This window comes from Scyliorhinus canicula, chromosome 5 (genome assembly GCF_902713615.1).
Source record: "Scyliorhinus canicula chromosome 5, sScyCan1.1, whole genome shotgun sequence".
Lineage (NCBI taxonomy): Eukaryota > Metazoa > Chordata > Chondrichthyes > Carcharhiniformes > Scyliorhinidae > Scyliorhinus > Scyliorhinus canicula.
This window is the reverse complement of record NC_052150.1, coordinates 94,161,121-94,185,480: the sequence shown is the minus strand read 5'-3', so window position 1 is coordinate 94,185,480 and position 24,360 is coordinate 94,161,121. Positions and strand designations below refer to the sequence as shown.

The following is a 24,360-nucleotide window of genomic DNA, read 5'->3' as shown; positions in this document are numbered from 1 at the left end:
TTGATGAATGGCTATAGACTCAGTGACTCTACTTTTTTCGTTCTTGTCCCCATCCCACCCAGTAAATGACGTAGTGGCTAAATCTGCGGAATTTAATCCCCCTCCGGTTCAGGGTACAACACGTGTATATACAGCTGTGTTGTGATCTGTCACCGTCTTTGGGCCCCTCCATGGCTGTGCCACCTATCTTCTGCCTCACTAGTTTCTGCCCCCATCCCCTCACTCCTTATGTTTTTGTGGTGTTGTCTGTGTCCCCATCCCTCCCTTATTGGCTGCTGGCTATGAACAGGTCTTGGAACAAATTGGTGAACAACTTCCATGTCTTATGGAAGCTATCTTCAGAAGCACGGATGGAAAATTTTATTTTCTCCAGTTGGAGGAATTCCAACAGGTCTGTAGCTTTCGGCGGTGCTACCAATCGCCAGCCAAGCAGGATTCTTCGGCGGGAAACTGGGGGGGGCAGGCAGGCAAAGGCTAGGGCGTTGGCCCTTCTTCACATAAAGCCTTTGGTCATGGCTCCTCCATCACCCTCACAATCTTGGACGTTGCCTTTTAAGAAGATTGTCTAGAACTGGTAGCATAACCAGGCAGCACGGTAGCATTGTGGATAGCACAATTGCTTCACAGCTCCAGGGTCCCAGGTTCGATTCTGGCTTGGGTCACTGTCTCTTCGGAGTTTGCACATCCTCCCCGTGTGCGTGGGTTTCCTCCGGGTGCTCCGGTTTCCTCCCACAGTCCAAAGATGTGCCGGTTAGGTGGATTGGCCATGATAAATTGCCCTTAGTGTCCAAAATTGCATGGGGTTACTGGATTATGGGGATAGGGTGGAGGTGTTGACCTTGGGTAGTGTGCTCTTTCCAAGAGCCGGTGCAGACTCGATGGGCCGAATGGCCTTCTGCACTGTAAATTCTATGAAATAACCCAACAAGTCTTGGGCTGGCCCAATCTATGTGGGTGTGGTTGGCCAGACGTCCCTGGCACTGTGCAGTTTCTCCGCAACCACTGGGAAGAACCTGTTTGTTGGGGTTCTGGTCCAGTGTGCTCTGTGCACCGACTTTAGTTGCATTAGGCGTAGCTTTGTGCAGGTGGGTGGAGTTTCCCCTGTTCAGTCTCCACCCTACTTCTAGCCCCAGTTCTTCCTCCCTTGTCTCGTCCAGTGGGGCGCGTGTCCTCCCTCAGCAGTCGCCTGTACGGTCACAGCAGTTCTCCCCCTCTACAATTGTTCCACGTCAACCGGACTCCTCTTCCAGTGAGATCCCAACATCCCTGGGTACGTCGTCGTTTCCCTTCGGAGGAAGTTTGTGAACTGTATGTGTGTCTTAGTTTGGGCAGTTAAAACCGTTGTCAGTTCTCTATAGTCGTGTGTAGTCACTAACCTTTGAACGTCCCCCTGTCCTGTCTCACCTTTTGAAGGTGGCCAGCATTGTGGATTGGTGTGAACCCTGTGGTTGTTGTAGATGGGGGCCAGGTGGACATTTTGGTCAGGCCGAAGTGTTGCCATAGTTGGTTCCATCTCTTGAGCGTAGCTACCACTGCTAGACTTTTCAAGTGTTTGGATGGTGGGGATGGGAGTGCTGTCATGACTAGGGCTCGGTGGAATGTCCCTATGCAGGAAACTCTCCTCCATTCTCTCCCATTCTGCCTTTGGCTCTTTCACCCATCCCCTCACTCCACTGTGACTGTCAGTGGTAGTATTTCTTTTCCTTTGTAGAACCTTTTTGGGGATCCTTGGATTTCTCTCACTCGCACACCCGCCACATACACACGCCCACAATCTATTTGTTTTACCTTGTTGAAAAAGGCCTTGGATTGGTGTGGATCAGAACAGGAAGAGGACCGTGGGCAGTACATTCATCTTGATCATCTGCAAAATGTATTTTCACGATTCAGTCCTTCGGAGTGTCAGCTGATCTGGCTTGACCCTGCTGCTGCCTTCCCAGAACATGTTCTTGGACAAATTTGTAGTGGCCGCAGGGACAGTGAAGTAGTGTTCCCTGCCCTGAAAGTGTGACCCATAGTTTGGCTGAGTATAACATCCTGAACTTCACCCCCGCCTTTAGCGGGCTGTTTGGCACAGTGGGGCAAACAGAATAAGGCAACAGCGCGGGTTCAATTCCTGTCCCGGCCTCCGAACAGGCGCGGAACGTTGCGACTAGGGGCTTTTCATAGTAATCATGAAGCCTACTTGTGACAAGTTATTATTATTATTATTATTATTATTATTACAGGGCAGCCCTTGCCTTACTAAATTCTGCCCCAATGCTGGCCAGGTATGCCCCAATGTCCTGTATATCCTGATTGGGGACATTTCAGTTGCAGGCCTTTACCTGCCTGGCCTAAAGCAGATTCCTTCTCCCGGTCTTGGTATCAGTGCAGCTCGACGATTATGGCCCTCAGCTGCTCCCTGGCCTGGGTTTTGGCTGAGCTGAGTACCTGTGGTCTTTGTCCATCTCTGGCAGATTGGGGGAAGCTGTCTGTCCCCACACCAGATTTCCCAGCTCTAGGCCACAAGTCTGTGGGGACCCTGCCGGTGTGCCTTCCGGCAGGCCCACAATATGCAGATTTCGGCGCCTCGGACTGATTCTCCAGGTGTTCAATTTCCCCTTTTTAGGTTCCCCTGTGTCCCCACCAACTTCGCTACCTCCGAGTCAAAGGGATGATCCGGTCGCTTTGGCCATTGAGACCTCTCCAACTTCCTAATGGTGTTCATTTGGGGCCTCCAGTTGTCTCTCCATCTTGTCCAGGGCTGCCTGCACGGCGACCAATGCTTCTGCCACGCCCACCTTGACCGCGGCATTCGCGTCTGCCCTTGATGCTCTGAGCTCTTTTAATTCCTTGGTGAGGAACTCCTCCCACCCCCCACCCCCACACCCTGTGCAGGGGGGCTCCTTGCGCTGCATGGTGGTCCCTCTCTGTCGGGATGTCTGGGTGCTGTCGCCCCGTGTGGTCTGGACATCTCCTTCGTTCTCCAAGCTTTTGCCACTTTTATCTCTGGCGCTGTTGCTGTTCTGCATCTCTTGTTTTGTTTAAAGAGCATGAGGGGGTGGCTTTTTCCGGATTTCTGGTGGACTATTCTCGATTGAAGAAGCCTAAATTTGAATTTCAGGAGGAGGGCCAGCTTTTGTGCGTCCGCTCAGCACATCCCCGTCACCGCTGGAAATGAGTTCTTGATTAGGAAGCAGCTAATAGACAGAGGGTTTGACCTTTTCCTGTGTAATATTTTGGAAGAACTGAAAACTAACAGGCTTGCCTGCAAGTTGAAGCTCATGGAATAGAAAGGACAGTGGCTGAATCAATCCAAAGTTGTTGAATGATAACTTAAAATAGTGGTGGACTGATTGGAGGAAGATGTACCGATCCCTGAGAACCTCACTTTTAGTGATCAATATTAATGATTTGAGAGTCTAGGGCACAATTTCAAAATTTGTGGATGTCCCACAACTTGGGAAGTATTATGAATGAGTCGGATTGTGATAGACCTCATGAGGACATAGAAATCGTTGATGGTACTGGGCAAGTCTGTGGTAAGTGATTTAATAAAGCTTGGGATCCAGGGCTTTATTGAGGCATAGAGAACAACAGGAAGAAGTTATAAACACAATGGTTGACTCAACTGGAGTATTATCTTGTTCTGTCACTGCATTTTAGGAAGGATGAGAGATGTTAGAGGGTGCAAACACAGATTTATAAGAATGTTCTATGATAAGGAATTTCGGTTCCAAGGATACTTTGGAGAAGCTGGAGTTTGGTTCTTGGAGAAGAGAAGATGGAAAGGAGATTTGATAGAGTGTGCTCAATCATGAGCGGTGCTGGAAAGATGGGGAAAAAACTGTTCACATCAGCAGTAGGGTCAACAATCCGAGGACACCAGTGGTAAAAGGACCTCTGCTAACATGTTCACAATTGTAGCATCTGGAATTGCGGGAATGTAGTGGATGCAGATTCAATTGTGGCTTCAAAAGGGAATGGAGAATGTGAAGTCTCGGCAAGCGACCCACTCTGAACCGATGTCCAGAAAAGTTGGTTTGGGGCGGCATATGGCGCACTGGTAGCACTGTGACTATGGCACTGAGGAGCCGGTTCGAATCCCGGCCCTGGGTCACTGTCCGTGTGGAGCTGCACACGTTTCCCCTGTCTGCGCGTGGGTTCACTCCCACAACCCAAAGATGTGCAGGTTAGGTGGATTGGCCATGTTAAATTGCCCCTTAATTGAGGAAAAAAAGGAATTGGGTACACTAAATTTGGGGGAAAAAAGAAAAGTTTGGTTTTATTCAGGTTACTATACACTCCTACTCCCCGAAGGGTCTCCCGCACCCGGCCCTCACCTGGGCTGGGGTATTTATATCCCAGCAGTCCTAGGAAAAGATGGGGTTAACCTCGCACCCTCACCTAGGATGATCATATTCAGGTCAGGCCACAGGGGCTCTTATGTTGCAGATTCCTGGACCTCCTGTAGGATTATACTGTAATAGATAATTACTTGAAGAGAGAAAAAGAAAATGCAGGGCAACAGGGAAAAGGTGGGGGAATGGGCTAGCAGATTTGCTCTTGCCTCCAGCTGGCCCAGATGGCCTCCTTCTGAGCTGTAATAATTCTTTCTCTCCTTTGATTCTAAACCCCTTATTAGGAAGGGGAAGAAACAGTAGATGATTTAAGTTGCGTATGAATTAGGAACTGGAATCGACCACTTGACTCCTCAAGATTGCTTCACCATTCAATAGGATCGTGGCTGATCTGATTATAACCATCCACCTAGCCTTTCACCCCATGCTGATCAAGAATCTATCTACCTTGCCTTAAGAAATATTCAAAGACTGCATCCACTGCCTTTTGAGGGAGTTCCAAATACTCACGATCCTCAAAAAATATTCTATCTTAAAGACGGCCCCTTTACATAATGACCCCTAGTTCTAGATTCTCCCACATCAATCCTGTCAATACCCTTCAGTATCATTTATGTTTCGATCAAGTTGCATCTTACTCTTGTAAACCTCACAGATGCAAACCTAGTTTGTCCAACCTTCTTATAAGATAACCCACCCATTCTGGCGTTAGTAAACCCTTCTCTGAACTACAAATATTTACATCCTTGCTTCGATAAGGAGATCAATGTGCCAGTACTCCAGATGTGGCCTCACCAGTGTCCTGTACAACTGGAGCATAACCTCTCTAGTTTCATAGTCAAGGGGCTGTTTAGCACCCAGCTAAATCGCTGGCTTTGAAAGCAGGCCAGCCAGCATGGTTCGATTCCCGTAACAGCCTCCCCGAACAGGCGCCGGAATGTGGCGACTAGGGGCTTTTCACAGTAACTTCATTTGAAGCCTACTCGTGACAATAAGCGATTTTCATTTCATTTCATTTCAATTCCCTTCACGATAAAAAATAACATTCTATTAGTTTCTCCCAATAATTGCTGTACTGCAGAGCAGCTTTGTGATTATGGACTAGGACACCCAGAACCGCGTGAGTAGAGCTTTGCAAACTCACGTTTTGATATTTTTAAATCTTGCTGCCAAAATGAAGAATGTCACATCCCACGTTTATACTCCATTTGCCATAACCTATCTATGCCCCTTTGTAGCCTTTTCAAACTTGCTTTCCAAGCTATATTTGCACATCATAATAACTCCATAATAAATAAGAGAATCCTGGATGATGAATGAAAAACTCTGCAGCTCTAGAAGCATCTGTGGAGGAGAAACGAGAGTTAACATTTCCAGCAACTCTGATTCTCCATCCCAGATGCTGCCAGACCACTGGGTCCTCCACTTTTTCTGTTCATTTCAGATCTCCAGTATCCACAGTATTTTACTTTTTACCTTAGACGCTGATTTACGAGGGCAGTGTAAGTTGTTAAAAGAATAAGAATATTAAAAAATAACAGAAATTGAAACAAAATGAAAAGTGCATGCAAGATATTGGAGATTCAATAAAAATCTGGAGAACTGAAGAGAAAATGGACAATGCTGAAATGTAGTGGGCCAGCTGGAACAAGAAGGAAAAAGAGGACAGACCCACACCCTGAGTACATACTTATCTACAAAATTGTGATTTGTTAATCTAAGCCTGAAATTATGTCCCTCCTCCCCAAATGACCATTGTCCATATTCCCAGGCCGCAAAGAAATTGTTAAACATAATGTAACAAAAGTGTGTAGTAATTAAATTTAAATGATCAGAGGCTGCAAAAAAAGTGGAGATATTAATCCTGACATAACTATGAAGAAGCTTGTATCCCATTAGGATAAATTGGATTTAAACTCGGGAACCAGCACTGGAATGACTGCTGGAACTGAACCCTGTTTCATGCCAAACTAAAATATAAAGATCAACAATAATTGAATAAATTTTATTTCGGAGTCTGTAATTTACACTTCAGAAGTTTTGAATATTGAAGAAAAATGCTTTTTTTTTTTGGTAATGTCAAATGTTTGTCATTTCTAGTCTTAAAAGTTGAAGATGTAATGGGAAGTCACATTGAAGACCCAATTACCTTTTGGGGTCAGGTAATTGAAGTTCAATTCTTTATGTACAACAAAATGCAGTTTTGTATTGATTTCTGGAAGGAGTTTTTGTATGTATAGTATTGGAACACTATGAGGAATAAAAGTTCTGTTTCATATCAGTCATACAATGTTACATTGTGGCAACAGATCTGTCATTCATGAGTTGCTTAGTCTAATGTTGCTCTTGTTTGCTGCCCACAGTCTAATTATGAACCATTTTTCTCAAGCATAATTCTTTTGACAAAATATTATGGATTTTGCAAAAGCGGTTATATCTCTTATATAAAACAAAAATTATCTTAACCTCTCTTAATTTGGATGTGATTATCTTAATTTTGTGTGCTCTTGTTGTCATTTGGCTGATAAGTAGAAGCAATATATGGTAGCATAGTGGTTAGCACAATTGCTTCACAGCGCCAAGGTCCCAGGTTCGATTCCCCGCTGGGTCACTGTCTGTGTGGAGTTTGCATGTTCTCCCTTGTCTACGTGGGTTCCTCCCGGGTGCTCTGGTTTCCTCCCACAGTCCAAAGATGTGCAGGCTGGGTGGATTGGCCACGCTAAATTACCCTCGGTGTCCAAAATTGCCCTTAGTTTTGGGTGGGGTTACTGGGTTATGGGGATAGAGTGTGGGCTTGGGTAGGGGGCTCTTTCCAAGAGCCGATGCAGACTCGATGGGCTGAATGGCCTCCTTCTGCATTGTAAATTCTATGAATCTAATACCATTTGTTTTACCAGATCACCTATTAACATTTGGCAGGCTCTGGTGGGAATAAATAACTTAGACTCTCTTCATTCCTGATAGCTTTCTAGTGAATCTAGCTGCTGTTGTTACAATATGCTGACTGTAATGTTCAACTCAGAACTGCACACCATTGGCTGTAGCCTAATTAGTGTCTTGTAGAATTTCAACGCTGTTTTTGTTTTACAAACTCAAATAGTCACTTTATGCGGTTCAAATCTACTTTTTTTATTTGCTCATGGGACATGGCGTCGCAGACTGTGCCAGCATTATGCCCCTCCCTAATTGCCCTTGAGGGGGGCAGTTAAGAGTCAACCACATTGCTGTGGGTCTGGAGTCAATGTAACCAGACCATGAGGATAGCAGATTTCCTCCCCTGAAGGACATTAGTGAACCAGATGGGTTTTTACATCAATCAACAGGTTTTATGGTCATCATTAGACTTTTTTAATTTCAGATATTTTTTATTGAGTTTAAATTCCATCACCTGCCACGAACCCGGGTCCCCAGATCATTATCCTGGGTCTCTGGATTACTAGTCGAGCGACAATATGTATGCTGCCATATTTATGTACTCGTACATTTGCACATCTCATTTCCTTTATTTTAAATCCTTACCATCTGTGGCTGGATTTTCTGTGGTTGCAGTCACAGTAAAGCGTTGTTAGCGCTGCAATAATAACTTCCATGCGATTCGAGCTCGAGTGGTAATAAACAAGTTTTAATGTACATTAACTAATATTGTTCGTAATAGGTAGGGAATATACAGTGAATGGTAGAACCCTCAAGAGTATTGACACAAGAGATCTAGGTGTACAGGTCCACAGGTCACTGAAAGGGGCAACACGGGTGGAGAAGGTAGTCAAGAAGGCATACGGCATGCTTGCCTTCATTGTCCGGGTACATATCCTGAGTATAAAAACTGACAAGTCGTGTTGCAGCTGTATAGAACCTTAGTTAGGTCACACGTGGAGTATAGTGTTCAATTCTGGTCGCCAAGCTACCAGAAGGATGTTGAGGCTTTAGACAGGGTGCAGAAGAGATTTACCAGGATGTTGCTGGTATGGAGGGCATTAGCTATGAGGAGAGGTTGAATAAACTCGGTTTGTTCTCCTGGAACGACTGAGGTTGAGGGGGTGACCTGATAGAGGTCTACAAAATATGAGGGGCATAGACAGAGTGGATAGTCAGACTTTTTTCCAGGGTCGAGGGGTCAATTACTAGGGGGCCATAGATTAAGGGCAAAGGTTAGAGGAAATGTACGAGGCAAGTTTTTTTTTTTTACACAGAGGGTAGTGGTGGCCTAAACTCGCTGCCGGAGGAGGTGGTGGGAAAGCAGGACGATAGTGATGTTTAAGGGGCATCTTGACACATACATGAAAAGGATGGGAATAGAGGGATACGGACCCCGGAAGTGTAGAAGAATTTTAGTTTAGACGGGCAGCATGGCCGGCACAGGCTTGGAGGGCCGAAGGGCCTGTTCCTGTGCTGTACTTTTCTTTGTTCTCTGTATAACTATTCTATTGTATTAAAGACCACTCCACCCGGCTTACTCACTCTTCCAACTTCTTCCATCGGGCAGTAGATAAAAAAAGTCTGAGAACCTGTACAAAAGACTCAAAAACAGCTTCTTCCTCGCTGTTACTAGATTCCTAAATGACCCTCTTATGGACTGACCTCACTAACACTGCACCCCTGTATGCTTCACCCAATGCCGGTGTTTGTGTAGTTAAATCGCGTACCCTGTGTTGCCCTATTATGTATTTTCTTTTATTTTATTTTCATATACTTAATGATCTGTTTGAGCTGCTCCCAGAAAAATACTTTTCACAGTACCTCGATACACGTGACAATAAGCAAAATTCAGTCTAATTAAATTACAAGCAGCTAAGGCAGCCAGTTTTCGCTGTCCTTCTCATGCTATTGTTCCAAGAAAATGAACTAATTTTTCTAGCCTTTAACTAATACTGTCACCCACTTCCATTTTTAGTCTCTGCTCCGAGCGTAAAGCTGGTGACACACGCTCCAGCTGTTCATCCTTAATCCCAGTTATAAATGGTTTGTTCCTCCATGTACAAGCTTCTGTTATCAGAACGCCATCCTGCCTCAAGTCTAAACTTCTCAGTTTGCAAGTCTTTCAGTATATTGGTCTCTTTAGAATCAACCTCATATCTCGGTATGGGTCATCTCTTGACTTGGGTGTTTATCATCATTCTGAAATTCAAGCACTTTCTGATTTGTGTTTCCAACTGCTGTTTGTTCACACACAGATTCAACTCATCTCCTTGCACTGCTGGATGGAAAACAACCTAGGATACTTGATTATTGAAACCACTTTTAAAATAATCTATCATCATCGCAGGCCATATCTTTTCTCTGCTGTCTTTAGTTCAATTATTTTCTCCTCCAACTTGGGAGCCATCACTGTTCAGGTGATTTACCTGTTGTAGCTTCTTCCATAAAATCTCTTTAACTAGTAATCACCACTACTGTTCCATACCCAGATTCTATGTCGTCTCAATATAAAGCTGCACATTTAAAATCCAGCCAAGGTCTTGGTAGCACTCCACCTCAAATTTCCTCTCTTCATCTGTGGACTCCCAGCCTTTAATGTGCCTTGTACATAGCACAGTGGTTGGCACTGTTGCTTCACAGCACCAGGGTCCCAGGTTCGATTCCTGGCTTGGGTCACTGTGCGGAGTCTGCCTGTTCTCCCCGTAACTGCGTGGGTTGCCTCCTGGGTACTCTGGTTTCCTCCAACAAGTCCCGAAAGGCGTGCTGTTCGGTTATTGAGGCATTTTGAATTCCCTCCGTGTACCCGAACAGGCGCTGGAATGTGGCGACTAGGAACTTTTCACATTAACTTCATTGCAGTGTTAATGTAAGCCTACTTGTGACAATAATAAAGATTGCTATTATTATTAACTACCAGGTGGGATTCCAGTGGTAGAAGACCACAGCTGGTGACAGTTGGGAATGCTTTCAGCCATCAGGACGGATTTGGGGTTGGTGGAGGATGTGGGTGCATGTCAAATTGGGAGGGAGAAATTGACAATTGGATGGGGAAGGTCTGACCATTAGAAGGGAGGATAAAATTGTGGGTTCAGGATTGTGGGAATGTGCAGGTGTCAGCAAATGGTGGCAGCGAGCAGAGATCATGGTTGGCAGGCTGGGGGAGCACTCTTTTACTTTCCAGGCTCACAAGCCATGCTCCACAAAGTAATGGGCCCTCTGCGGCCTTTTTTCCCCATTTAACTGCGAGGTACTCGAGGAATGAGGAACCTGGCCAGCACCCTTTAAATTCAAATTGGGCTTCCAATTGCACGAAGCACCTGATTTAAATATTAGCAACTGATTTAAATATTATAATAACATAGACACTTCTCCACGAAGGACATGGGCACATCACAAAACCTGGTGTCGTAAAAGTCACAGCAGGTCCAAATGCAGCAAATTGGGTTGCACTTTTCAATCAAAAAAAAAACCTCGGGTGGGAGGTGCTGTAAGTTTGCAACTTTTATTCCTTATTGCATATTGAGTTCTATATTTGAATCTAATGCACAGTGTGGCCTTCAACCTGAATTCCAAACTGCTAAAATGTTGTTAAATTTGAATCTTGTGTATGCTTCACATCCAGACTGTTGAATTAATTGAAGATCTTCTTAAGATATCTACTGCTTTGACAGATGTTGCCCATTTACTGCCAAGGTATTGGAGATCCTGTTCCTGAAAAGGTATTTACTAATTAAGATAAATTGAGTGAAGGTGAAGTTTAAGATTGTTTGTAAACATATCCCCCTTCTCTGCACTCTTGTACTTTTCTCACCTGCTCATCCTATAATAGAGTAGCTTATGATGTGCAATAGCATGATACTGAATCTGCTTTCATTTTGTTATAAATATGGCACAGGTTTCTGAATTTTACCGATTGGATTGAGGCAGACAATCCTATTAATGACCTTTGTTCGCACGGGCCACTGGTTACGAATGGATCAGTATTAAACTTTTTGCTCATCATTATATCAGTGATCTGGATGATGCTATGGGAACTTAAGACCATAAGACCATAAGACATAGGAGTGGAAGTAAGGCCATTCGGCCCATCGAGTCCACTCCGCCATTCAATCATGGCTGATGGGCATTTCAACTCCACCTCCCAGCATTCTCCCCCATAGCCCTTAATTCCTCGCGACATCAAGAATTTATCTATCTCTGCCTTGAAGCCATTTAGCGTCCCGGCCTCCACTGCACTCTGCGGCAATGAATTCCACAGGCCCACCACTCTCTGGCTGAAGAAATGTCTCCGCATTTCTGTTTTGAATTTACCCCCTCTAATTCTAAGGCTGTGCCCACGGGTCCTCGACTCCTCGCCTAACGGAAACAGTTTTCTTGCGTCCATCCTTTCTAAGCCATGTATTATCTTGTAAGTTTCTATTAGATCTCCCCTTAACCTTCTGAACTCCAATGAATACAATCCCAGGAACGCCAGCCGTTCCTCATATGCTAGACCCGCCATTCCAGGGATCATCCGTGTGAATCTCCGCTGGACACGCTCCAGTGCCAGTATGTCCTTCCTGAGATGTGGGGCCCAAAACTGGACACAGTACTCCAAATGGGGCCTAACCAGAGCCTTATAAAGGCTCAGTAGCACATCGCTGCTTTTATATTCCAACTTGTACAAGATTGCAGACTATAAAATGATTTGTGCATGGGAATAATGTAGAACAGTTTGTTGGGCGGCACAGTGGTTAACACTTCTGCCTCCAGGGACCTGGAGTCGGATGACTGTCTGTGTGGAGTTTCCACGTTCTCCCCGCGTCTGTGAGTTTCCTCTGGGTGCTCCGGTTTCCTCCCACAGTCCAATGATGTGCAGGTTAGGTGGATTGGCCATGCTGATATTGCCCAAAAAGATTAGGTGGGGTTACGGGTGGGGATTGGGCCTAAGTAGGGTGCTCTATCAGAGCAAGGGGTGGTGCAAACTTGATGGGCTGAATGACCTTCTGCAATGAAGGGATTCTATGGGGTTGACCATGCAGGATGGTGATCTTAAGGACTTTGAATGAGGTGAAAGACCTAAATTTCACAGTACATGAACCTCTGAAGGTTCATTACACCCAAAAGGATATTGCAAGGACAGTCAAATACAAAATAAATCATATTGTCTGGCAATGCTTATTAGAACAAAGAACATACGGCACAGGAACAGGCCTTTCGGCCCTCCAAGCCTGTACCGGTCATGATACTAACCTTTGCCAAAACCCTCAGCACTTCCTTGTGCCATATCCCTCTATACCCATCCTATCCACGTGTTTGTCAAGATGCCTTTTGACGCCTTTAATGTATCTGCTTCCAAAACCTCCCCTCGCAAAGTGTTCCAGGCACTCACCACCCTCTGCGTTTATAAAAAAAAAAAAGAAACCTGCCTCGCACATCTCCTCTAAACCTTTGCCCCACGGACTTTAAACCTATGCCCCCTGGTGACTGACCCCTCCACCCTGGGAAAGAGTGCCTGCCCATCCACTCTATCCATGCCCCATATAATCTTGTAGACCTTGATCAGGTCACCGCTCAACCTCCGTCTTTCTAATGAAAACAGTCCGAGTCTATTCAGCCTCTCCACATAGCTGACACACTCCAGACCAGGCAGCATCCTGGTAAACCTCCTCTGCACCCTCTCCACATCCTTCTGGTAGTATGGCGACCAGAATTGTGTGCAATATTCCAAGTGCGGCTTTATCAAGGTTCTGTACAGCTGTAACATGACTTGTCAGTTTTTATACTCGATGCCCCATCCATTGAAGACGAGCATTCAGTATGCTTTCTTGACTACCTTGTCCACTTGTGTTGGCAGCTTCAAAGATCAGTGGACCTGCACGCCCAGATCTCTGTTAGACCTACCAAAATGCAATGCCTCACATTTGTCCGAATTAAATTTGTCGTTTCTCTGCCCATGTCTCCAACTTATCTATGTCCTGCTGTATCTTCTGACAATCCTCAACACTATCTGCCATTCCACCAACCTTGGTGTCATCTGCGAGTATTCTGGAATACTGGGCATGATTTGGACTTCCGGTGGAGGCCAGGGCGTGAGTGGTTGCACATGGAGTTTGGTGGCTCCAGCTCGAGGTGGATTTTGTTTTTGGTCTTTCCCTGCCTGAAAGGTGTAATATTTGACGGAAAAAAGTGCAGGAGTTCCCGGGAAGGTAATACTCCTCTGGTGTGGCTGGTGCATGAATCAGCGGATGAGAAGCGCCACGAGAAAGAAAGAGTTGTTGAAGTAGAACGGTTTTGGTGGTGCTCCACAGGTAGAGATGGCGGAGGGCAAGGGGGTGCGCTGCCTGCCCAGTGGTTGATGGAGTACTGGAACAACAAGTTTCAGCAGCAGAGGAAAGAGGCCCTGGAAGACCTGACCAAAGTGGTGGAGCCACTGAGATCTGGAATTGAGCGAGTTGAGCAGAGGCTGGAGTCCCAGGGCCAGGCGATTCCAAAAGTGGAGGAGGTGGGGGAGCAGAAGAAGTAGATGGTCTGATTGGTAGCAGAGTTGGGAGTGATGTGGGAAAGCCAGAAGAGGCTGAAGGAGAAGATGAAGGACTTGAAAACCACACTCCAGGAGGCAAATCTGAGGATTGTTGGGATGCTTGACGGTGCGGAAGCTGCTGTGTATGTGGCGAGTATGTTGGAGATGTTGATGGAGGAGGTGGCCTTAGATCGGCTTCTTGAGGTGGACTAAGTGGGTAGGGTGCTGAGGAAGAGGCCAAAGGTGGGTGTGCTGCCGAGGGCGATGGTGGTGAGGCTGCATCGCTTTTTGGACCAGGGAAATATTTTATGATGGGCAAGGCGGACCAAGAAAGGTACCTGGGAAGAAAGTGAGCTGTGGGCCTACCAAGACCTGGGTGTGGAGTTGATGAAGAGAAGGGCCAGGTTCAACCCGTTAAAGGCTGCCCTCTTTGCGAAGGGAGTGAAGTTTGGTGTTTTATACCCGGCCCACCTGTGACTGTCATTTCAGAAACGGGACTTCTATTTCGACACGCCAGAGGAGATGACGGACTTGAGGACTGGGCTGGAGTGTGAGGGCATGGAACTTTTCGAGGAGCTTTGTGTGCAAGTGCATAGGGTGGGTAACTCGGGACGTTTCTTGGCCGGGAAGCAGTGATGGTAAGTTTGCCGTTTGTTACTCTGTGGGTGTTAGGGGTGGAGATGGTCAGGGTAGGAGGGAATAACGAGGGAAGAGAGGTGGAGGATTTGGGCGGGGCCACCTTGCTATTTGGGCGGGGCGAGTTAATGGGGGAGTGAAGGGGGGGTTGCCAGGAGGCGGGGAGGGGGGTGGCTTTTTGAGGGTGGGCCGGTTGCTGACAAAGGTGTGGTTGGGTTGTGTCGCAGTTGGGAAGGAATTGATGGCGGTGGACATCAGAGGGCGGGCCTAGAGGGGTGCGCAATGCAGGCCGGGGGCTGGCCCAGAAAGAGATATGAAGGCAGGGGGGGGAGCGGGGAGCCTCTATGACCAGGCTGGTCATGTGGAATATGAGGGGGTTGAATGGGCTTGTTGAAAATGAAATGAAAATCGCTTATTGTCACGAGTAGGCTTCAATGAAGTTACTGTGAAAAGCCCCTAGTCACCACATTCCGGCGCCTGTCCGGTGAGGCTGGTACAGGAATCGAACCGTGCTGCTGGCCTGCTTGGTCTGCTTTAAAAGCCAGTTATTTAGCCTGGTGAGCTAAACCAGCCCCTAAACTAGCGCTTGTTAAACGGCCATGTGTTTTTTGCACTTCTGAGGAGTCTGAAGGCAGACGTGGCATTTTTGCTGGAGATGTACCTGAAGTTGGGGGAACGGACTAGGCTGAGAAAGGGATGGGTGGGGCAGGTGTTCCATTCGGGGCTGGATATAAAGTTGTGGGGGAGTGGTGGTGTTGGTCAATAAGAGGGTTGAGTTTGAGGTGGGGAGCATTGTCACTGATTTAGGGGTGGGCTGGAGGCATGCGATGGTTAGTGGGAATTTGGAGGGGATGACTGGTTTTGGTGAACTCTTATGCCCTGAATTGGGGCGACAGAGATTTTATGAGTTGGATGTTGAGTAAGATTCTGGACTTAGGACTCTCATTGGTTGATTATGGGGGGATTTAGTACTGTCATAGATCTGAGCCTGGACAGGCGAGCCTGAAATGGTAGAGGGTGTCGGCAGTAGTGAGAGCTGAGGGGGTTCATGGAACGCACGGGATGCTCTCATTGCCCCCAGCTTCATCAACTAGACAGGGGGGAGACTGGCCAGGAGCACAGACACCGCAGTTCACCTGCAACTCCCACTGGGATACATATCTGCTGGGTGGGGGCCCTGGGTTGGCAGTAACACCAGGTCTGGTCCATGGGATGGAGGGTAATGACAACTCTCTGCGATGAGCTCTGGTGCTCTGTATCATTTTACAATGTCTGACTCCTGCCACGGACGCACTTTCCACTGTCCAGCTGGGTGATCCCTGCATGTCGTTTGGTCATTCCATCACATGGTCCCATCGGATCCCTGGGTGATGGTGATTGTGTGTGTGTGCGCGTGTCCCCTCCGGGTTGGGGGGCTGGGTTATGGGCGGGAGTTTACAGGTGTGTTGTTTTCTGGAACTGCTGGCCAGTCCGAACGGCGTTCACCAAGGTGCTAACTGCCTCTGTCCACCTGCGCCCAGGCACAGCAAATGGCGGCGGCTGCCAGCCTCCTTCCCGGCCGGGGTACATGGTCATCCGGTGCTCCTCCACCGTGCCCAAGAGGGTCTCCAGCTCAGCGTTGGTGAATCTTGGGGTATCTTGCTGCCATCTGTTGCACGTTTTACTTGAGTGTTACGTGTTTTATTGGAGTGTATTAACACGCCTCCGTTTAAAGGCCGTGTGCTTAACACTACTACGGCTCTGTGTATGTAATTCTGCTCAGGAGTCGCCAGGTGCCGTATTTAGACACCTCACAAGTACATCAAGGTCAGGTTCAAAGTAATAAATCTGTACACCGATTCAAAGTTCAAACGATTGATATTTATTATAACAAATATAATAAATACACATGCATGCGCTAAAGAGACTAAGTTACTTCTAAACTAAACGACTAAAATACTTATCTAGACAGGAACAGGCAAGGTCAGGGAGCGAGGCCTTCGTCCCGTTCTTGGTCTGCAACCCTCGGGGTCTTAAAATCGTCAGGGTCTAGCAAAGTCTGGATCACGTAGCGATCGTTGTGGTGACACTTACAGTTCGATGGCTGGTGGCTCAACGGCTGGTGATGGAACTGGAGTCAGGATGCGATGTATCAGCAAAGCGATGAAAACAGCAGAGAGCCGGAGCCAAAAACAACAGACCGGACCATGTGCGGGGTCTACTTTTATAGGTCCCCCAAAGTCCGTGTCTCTTCGGGGCGGTTCTCTACGTGCCGTGTATCGATTGGGCCTTCTACCAATCGATATTTTCCAAACCCCCCCCCCAATCTGAGGGTCGCTTCTCGATGGGTGGGGCGGTCTCTATGGTTCTTTGTGATGGATACTATGGTGCCGTTTCGTCTGGGCGTCTACTCAAAAGTATCCATTCATACCTAAATGTTTCTATTGTGTGGGCCTGGATCTGGATCACCTCATTACTATGTAAATCGTTGTTGCCATTTACACCTTTAGCTGAGATTCTGCACCTGGCCACAAACTGGTTTTCTGTACGTGCAGAATGCTAATTATCCTTCTGCAACTGCTTGTCCTTGCTAAGACTGTTTTCTCCCTGCAGCCTTAGCAGTTCTCCATTTTGTAGCCCAGTGTCCATCTTAGGTGGCTACACATCTTATTGGCTGGGATGGTGTGTGTGGGGAGTGAAGTGTGTTTATGCGGCCGCAGCTTGTCAGCCTCCTGGTGTCAATTGTGAAACTGGCGAATTCCGCACTGTTTCTCATTGGAATTGATTGTGTTTATGTGGCCCCGGTGTTAGCCCCTTAACAGTAGCGGAATCGGTCCAGGTCCGCCGCCAGTTTTGCCGTCGTGGAATTCTACAAATTCTGCGGCGGTGTCAACACTTCGTCTCAGAAACGCAGAATCCCGCCCCAGGTCTTTTGAGCCAGTGCTCCATTATGGGGCCTTTCAGTCCAGTTATAACATGAACTGGAATCATAACGCTCTGAACTGCAAAATGTCATTGACTTTGCTTCCAATTTCCACCCTTCTCTTTTCTTCACTGAGTTCATTCTTTCTCTTTCTCTGTCTCCATCGCATCTGTTTTACACCTTCCACACCAGCGCTTCCAATATATTTTATTTTTTCATCAATTAAGGATTCCCACCCAGCATGGTTCTCTGGGCCCTTCACCCTGCCTAAACAATTCTGCTCTTGCCCTTTCCCCTGCCTCCGAGTACCTCAGAAGGGAGCTCCTTGTCTTCACCAGCCTCTGTGTTCAGTGGACCATCCTCCACCATTTTCACCAGCTCCAGTCCGATGCCATCGCCAAACACATCTTTCCCTTTCAGCATTCCAAGGGTACTGTTCCCTCCGCAATATCCTAGTTCATTGCTCAATTTGGTATTTGAATTTCAGTTTGCGATGTGCCGAGTGATCTTTGAACAGCATTAGATCAATGGAGGTACATACTAGGTTTCGAAACCAGCTTTCCTGGGAATGCATTGTTTCATTAGAATGATCAAATTAGCTCTTTAAGGAAGTTTATTTGCACCTCTCCTTAATCTCTCAGCTGAAAAATTGCTATGTGGGAAATGAAGATCGAGCGTGGGATTCTCCAGTCCCCCAGCCACGGCACACCATTGGCTGGTGGCGGGATTCTCTCTTCCTGCCGATTGTCAATGGGATTTCCCATTGAAACTACCCCATGCTGCCAGGAGACTCATGGGTGGGGTTGTGCTGCAGCGGGAACAAAGTCCCAACGGCTGGAGAATTCTGTCCCAAATTTGTGCCCTGTTTCTACAACAGTGATTATGATCCCCTGGATAATGTATTTTCTGAATGCTTATCTGAGTTTATACCTGACTCGCGCTTTGAGACACCTGTTTGTTTTCTTAAATTTTACCACACAACTGATAAATGCAGCTGTAGCCTAAAGTTATAGGGTTATATTAAAATTATATGATATTGTGTATTGACATAAATCTTGTCCTGGACATTGTTACTTCAATATGTATGAGGTAATAGCTCTTTTAGAAGGACCAAAACATAAATGTTTTTATTCTTACAGATTTATGGTGGATTATATTCTGAAGACCAATGTTGGTATAGATGCAAGCTGAAAAAAATAATGCCTAATGAAAAGGTATTTGATACTTGGAAATATTGCTACTCCTGAAAATTTTTATTTTTTGTTTTTCAAATTTTAGAGTATCCAATTCATTTTTTCCAAATTAAGGGGCAATTTAGCGTGGCCACTCCACCTATCCTGCACATCTTTGGGTTGTGGGGGCGAAACCCACCCAAACACGGGGAGAATGTGCAAACTCCAGACGGACAGTGACCCAGAGCCGTGATCGGACCTGGGCGCTGTGAGGCAACAGGGCTAACTGCGCCACCGTGCTGCCCGCTACTCTTGAAAAATTAGGTTTAATTAACCTAGTCATCCAACATGGCTGATTTTTGTTTTGGAAGGTGGCAGTTGTCTCAGGTGACCAGTAAGATGTGACTTTGATAGATTCATTTAATTATTTAAATCTAATGCTCAATCGTAATTTTGCAGACCTGGGTGGAAAAGAAATCTTAATTCACACACCTATCACAGTTGGAAATAGTTTGTCCTTGGTCATAATTTGGTTAAAAACCATAAAATATCAGAGTATCTACATTTTCAGTTATCCACTTGCCAACGTCATGCACGAGTTAACTCAGGATTTCTGAACACTAACCCAAATCCCGATTAACTGGTACCAGTGATATTCAGAAGGTTAAAGGAATACTTTAAAAAATATATATATTTTTATCTGTCATATTTTCATCATTTTCACCATACAGAAGAGAAACAAAAACGACTCCAACAATGTATAAAGAGAGACAATCTCCCCAACTCTTTTTTTTTTTCATTCCCCCCTACTTCACTCCTTCAGCTCAAACTTCACCTTCTCCAGGGTCAAAAACTCCAGCAGGTCCCACCACCACGACGAGGCACAGGGTGGAGACACTGACCTCCACCCCAAAAGGACCCATCTTTGAGTGATCAGTGAGGGCGGCACGGTAGTATAGTGGTTAGCCCTATGGCTTCACATCGGCAGGTTCCCAGGTTCGATTCCTGGCTTGGGTCGCTATCTGTGCATAGTCTGCATGTTCTCCCCGTGTCTGCGTGGGTTTCCTCCGGGTGCTCCCATTTCCTCCCACAAGTCCTGAAAGACGTGTTGTTAGGTAATTTGAAAATTGTGAATTCGCCCTCAGTGTACCTGAACAGGCAGCGGAATGTGGTGACTAAGGGCTTTTCACACTAACTTCGCTGCAGTGTTAATGTAGGGCTACTTGTGACAATAAAGATTATTATTATTAAAACATCCGTCCATGCTTGCGTCTGCAACTTGGGTCGGTCCGACACCCTGAATATGGCTTCTTGGGGACCGGGCTCCACATCCATATGCAAGACCCTCGAGATTGTGCTAAATATTTTCCTCCAAAACCTTTTCAGCTTCAGGCAGGACCAAAACATATGAACATGATTCACGGGGCCCCTCCCACCCAGAATCCTCCAGAATCCTCCACCCCCTCGAACAGCTGGTACATCCTTGATTTTGTGAGATACGACTTTAAGCTCTATCAGCCTCGCCTCGCACATAAGGTCGAGCATTCACCCTCTGCAGCTCCTCACACCACAATCCCTCTTCCATCGCACTCTCTCTCTCTCCCCCCCCCCCCCCCCCCAAACTCCTCCTTCCACTTTGTCTTAATCTCCTTCATAGAAGCCCTGTCATAGAATTTACAGTGCAGAAGGAGGCCATTTGGCCCATCGAGTCTGCACCGGCTCCTGGAAAGAGCACCCTACCCATGGGTTAACACCTCCACCCTGTCCCCGTAACCCACCCACCACTAAGGGCAATTTTGGACACTAAGGGCAATTTATCATGGCCAATCCACCTAACCTGCACATCTTTGGACTGTGGGAGGAAACCGGAGCACCCGGAGGAAACCCACGCACACACTGGGAGGATGTGCAGACTCCACACAGACAGTGACCCAAGCCGGAATCGAACCTGGGACCCTGGAGTTGTGAAGCGATTGTGCTATCCACAATGCTACCGTGCTGCGAATACTCGCGTGTCCTCCAGGATCCTCCTGTAGATCGCCGAAACAACCCCCCTTGCCAGCCCTCCCACTGACAGCACCGCCTCCAGGAACAAAGAGGCCGGTGCTATTGAACGGTCGGGGATACCTTTCTTGCGAAATCTCAAACCTGCAGTTACCTAAACCCTTTTCCCTGCACCAACCCATACTTCTCTCCCATCTCCACCAAGCTCACGAATCACCCCTGCCAAGAAACAAATCTTTCATTTCTTTCATCCCATTCGTCCCTCCCCATCTCCGAAACCACCTCCATCCTCCCTGGCTCAAACACATGATTTCCCCCTAATCGGCATCCGTCCGAAATCACTACTGCTGAGTACTCCAACCTCCTAACCCCAGCCAACGAATACTTGCGTTCCATCGGGTGTAAGAACCTGCACGGGCCCACTCCTCCCACCTCTGATGAGCCCAGCGACTGTGCAAGTGAGCGCGGATTAGACGTGTCCACCTTTGGTTTTTGCACAATGTTCCAGTCGCCCCCACTATTAACTTGTAGATATCCAGACCGGGATGGCACCCACCCTCTGATAGAATCATACAACCTAGAGTGCAGAAGGAGGCCACCCAGTCTATCGAGTCCACACTGGCCCCCAGAAAGAGCACCCCACCCAAGCCCACACCTCCACTCCATCCCCGCAACCCAGCAACCTTTGGACATTAAGGGCAATTTATCATGGCCAATCCACCTAACCTGCACATCTTTGGACTGTGGGAGGAAACCGGAGCACCCGGAGGAAATGCAGCCATGCAGACACGAGGAGAAAGTGCAGACTCCGTACAGACAGTGATCCAAGTCAGGAATCGACCCTGGAGCTGTGAAACAGCTGTGCTACCGTGCCCCCCAAACCCTATGCAAACCCCGCAGCATTCCAGTTGATACCATATAATCAGTGCCGCCGCCCCCCTCTTCCCCCCCCCCCCCCCCCCCCCCCCCCCCCCCCCCCCACACACACACACACACACACACACACACACACACCCCGGCTCTTCCTATCCACCATCATCATAACTCTAGGCCCTGCCCATTGGGCCTGACCTGCCCCATCCCTTTTGTTACCGTTGAGCCCCCCCCCCCCAGAATCTCCCCCCTCCTCCTCCGCGCCCCCCCCCCCCCCCCCCCCAAATATCCACTTCCTCTTGCAAAAATCTCTCCCAGTATTGCCACCACCACACCTCCCATCTTTCACTCCTCCCAGGCCCATCGAAACCTGGGATCGGGTTTCTGCGACTGCAGCCCCTCCCGCACCACACTCCTGTTCACTAACCAACCTTCGCTTGGTAATGTGGAGACACCGTACCCAGGCCCCCCTCCTTCCAATCTCCTCCCGCATGACCCAGTCAACCCCAAAGCTCTATATAATTGTAACCAATTGTAGCCTATAACAAAGGTAAACTATCCTTTCCCATTCAACCAAACCAAAACCCCAACTGTTTCCCCCCCCGCCCCCCCATAAATACAGAAACGAGAGATGAAGGCTAATCTTAAACCCCCCCCCCCCCCCGTCCAATTCACACTCCCACTCCCAGTCCTCATTTCAGTCCCAGTTCTTCGGCTTTCACGAAAGTTCTCAGCCGCCTCCCCCATCTCGAAGTAGAAGTCTCTTGAATGATGGGTCACCCTCGGCCTCGCTGGGTAGACCACGTCAAATCTTGCTCCGATACTGTAAATGCCTTCACCCTGAAGGCTGCCCACCTTCTCGCCAGCTCCACCGTCAAGCCTTAAGTATATTGGTACATTCAAATTCCTTTTAACTTCATCTCACACCTTTGCTTCGCCCAACTCAGCACCTTCTTGACGTGAAACTCGTGAAAACAAACTGTAACTGCCCTCAGTGGCTTGTTTGCTTTCGGTTTGGGCTTAAGCGACTCGTGCCCTATCCAGCTCATGTCGGGAGGGTTCTTTATGCCTCCTCCAACAACTCCGCCAGCATTTCGCAAAGTACTCAATCGGTCTCGGGTCCTCCACCCCCTATTGCAGGCCCACAATCTGTAAATTCTGCTGCCTCGATCTGTTCTCCAGGTCCTCCATCTCTGCTCTGAGTCCTTTATTGGCCTCCACCACCCTCCACAGCTCCTCACTCATTGAGGTGAATTGGTCACTGTGCTGCGGCACAGCTTCCTCCACCTCCTTCAACTTCCTCTGCTTGCCCCGTATCTCGGCCAATGTCTTTGACACTGCTGTCTTCACCGGGGCAATCACCTCCTTCACTCATTCCTTCATTGCAGCCATCATCTCCTTTCGCAGCACCTCCATATGCTTGGCGAACTGCCTCCCGAATTCTCTGGCCATCACCTCGGTCAGAGTTTCCACTGTGAGGGATGCAGTCCCACCCAGCGACCCGGCCGCCGCCATCTTTCCTGCTGCCGGGCTGACCCGTTCAGTCAACGGCGAACTTTCACTCTGCCCCTTCTTCCCAGAGGCTTTCATCTGGGTCTTCGACATTCCCCACCTTTTTAAAAAAAAACGAAATTCAGAGTACCCAGTTCTTTTTTTTTTCTCAAATAAGGGCCAATTTAGTATGGCCAATCCACCTCCCCTGCACATCTTTCTTTTAAAAATATTTTATTCAGGCATTTATATAAACAAACAAAACAACTGAGAGCAGAAGCAAAATTGTACAACATGATAAATAACCAGCACCCACTTCCTCCCCATGTTCAGCTTGTACTGGAGAACTGACCAAAGTCCTCCAAAATCCATAATCCCGCCGGTGCCCACCAATGGGTCCATAATATGTAACTGGTAATCTGCATAGAGCAAAACCCTGTGCTCAAACTCTGCGTCCCCCCAACCCCCACACAATCCCTTTCCAATTCCTCAACGCTCTAAGCAAAATAGCCAATGGCTCTATAGCCACAGCAAACCGCAATGGGGAGAGCGGGCATCCCTGCCTTGTCCCACGGTGCAACCTGAAATATTCCAAACTCGCCCAGTTTGTCCGCACACTTGCGACCGGCACCCTACACTACAACCTGACCCAGTCCACAAACCCAAACCGTCCCAACACCTTTCACAGATATTCCCACACCACCTGGTCGAAAGCTACTTCCACTTTCCGCCCCTCTGGGACATCATGGGCCGGCCCGTGTCACACGACCGTACAGGCCCACCCTCTAATGTCCACCGAATCACTCCCTTTCGGGCTGCGTCAACCAACCACGTCCTTGTCAGCCCCCCCCCCCTCCCCCAAACAAAACAACCCCTGCAACAACCACCTGACCACCCCTCCACTCTGCTCCTGTTCACTAGCCCACCCAGCTAGCATGGCAGCCATCACCCAAGGGCTCACCCCTAAGCGGCTCGCCTGCCTGTGGACTCCTTATCAGTGCCCTGTGTGCTCGGTCGAACTTGAGGCCGATCAAAGGCCCCCTCCTCCATTAATTTCTCCACCACCTTGGTTACATACGTGCTGGGCTCTGCTCCAATGCTTTCCGGAGCAATTCTCCACCTTCTCCTTCAGACTCTTTTGGGTCTCCCACATCATCCCCATCTCGGTGAAGTGTTCCTCGTGCTCCCCCACCACCTCCTCCACTTTCTAGATCGCCTGGGACTCCAGCCTCTGCTCTACATGGTCAATCCCTGCATTGAACGGCTCTACCACCTTGGCTGGGTCCTGCAGGGTTTCTGTGCTAGATTTCCAATCCTTCTATAAAACTACCTTAACTTTAACAGAGTAAGAAGTCTTACAACACCAGGTTAAAGTCCAACAGGTTTGTTTCAAACACGAGCTTTCGGAGCACGGCTCCTTCTTCAGGCCGTGCTCCGAAAGCTCGTGTTTGAAACAAACCTGTTGGACTTTAACCTGGTGTTGTAAGACTTCTTACTGTGCTCACCCCAGTCCAACGCCGG

The 24,360-nt window shown here is 47.8% G+C and overlaps 1 protein-coding gene across 3 annotated transcripts in view; it reads left to right on the top strand.

Moving 5' to 3' along the window:
- The window catches only part of LOC119966131 (serine/threonine-protein kinase 31-like), a 163,877-nt gene that overhangs the window by 4,552 nt on the left and 134,965 nt on the right, over nucleotides 1–24,360 (top strand). For 2 of the 3 annotated variants that reach the window (XM_038797392.1, XM_038797390.1), the window contains exons 2-4: nucleotides 6,444–6,505; nucleotides 10,882–10,978; nucleotides 18,439–18,513. In XM_038797392.1, coding sequence (XP_038653320.1) covers nucleotides 10,931–10,978; nucleotides 18,439–18,513 — 123 coding nt within the window. In that variant the 5' untranslated portion in view covers nucleotides 6,444–6,505; nucleotides 10,882–10,930. Of the gene's footprint in view, nucleotides 1–6,443; nucleotides 6,506–10,881; nucleotides 10,979–14,316; nucleotides 14,400–18,438; nucleotides 18,514–24,360 lie in introns of those variants that run through there. The other variant, XM_038797391.1, reaches the window with a different exon arrangement.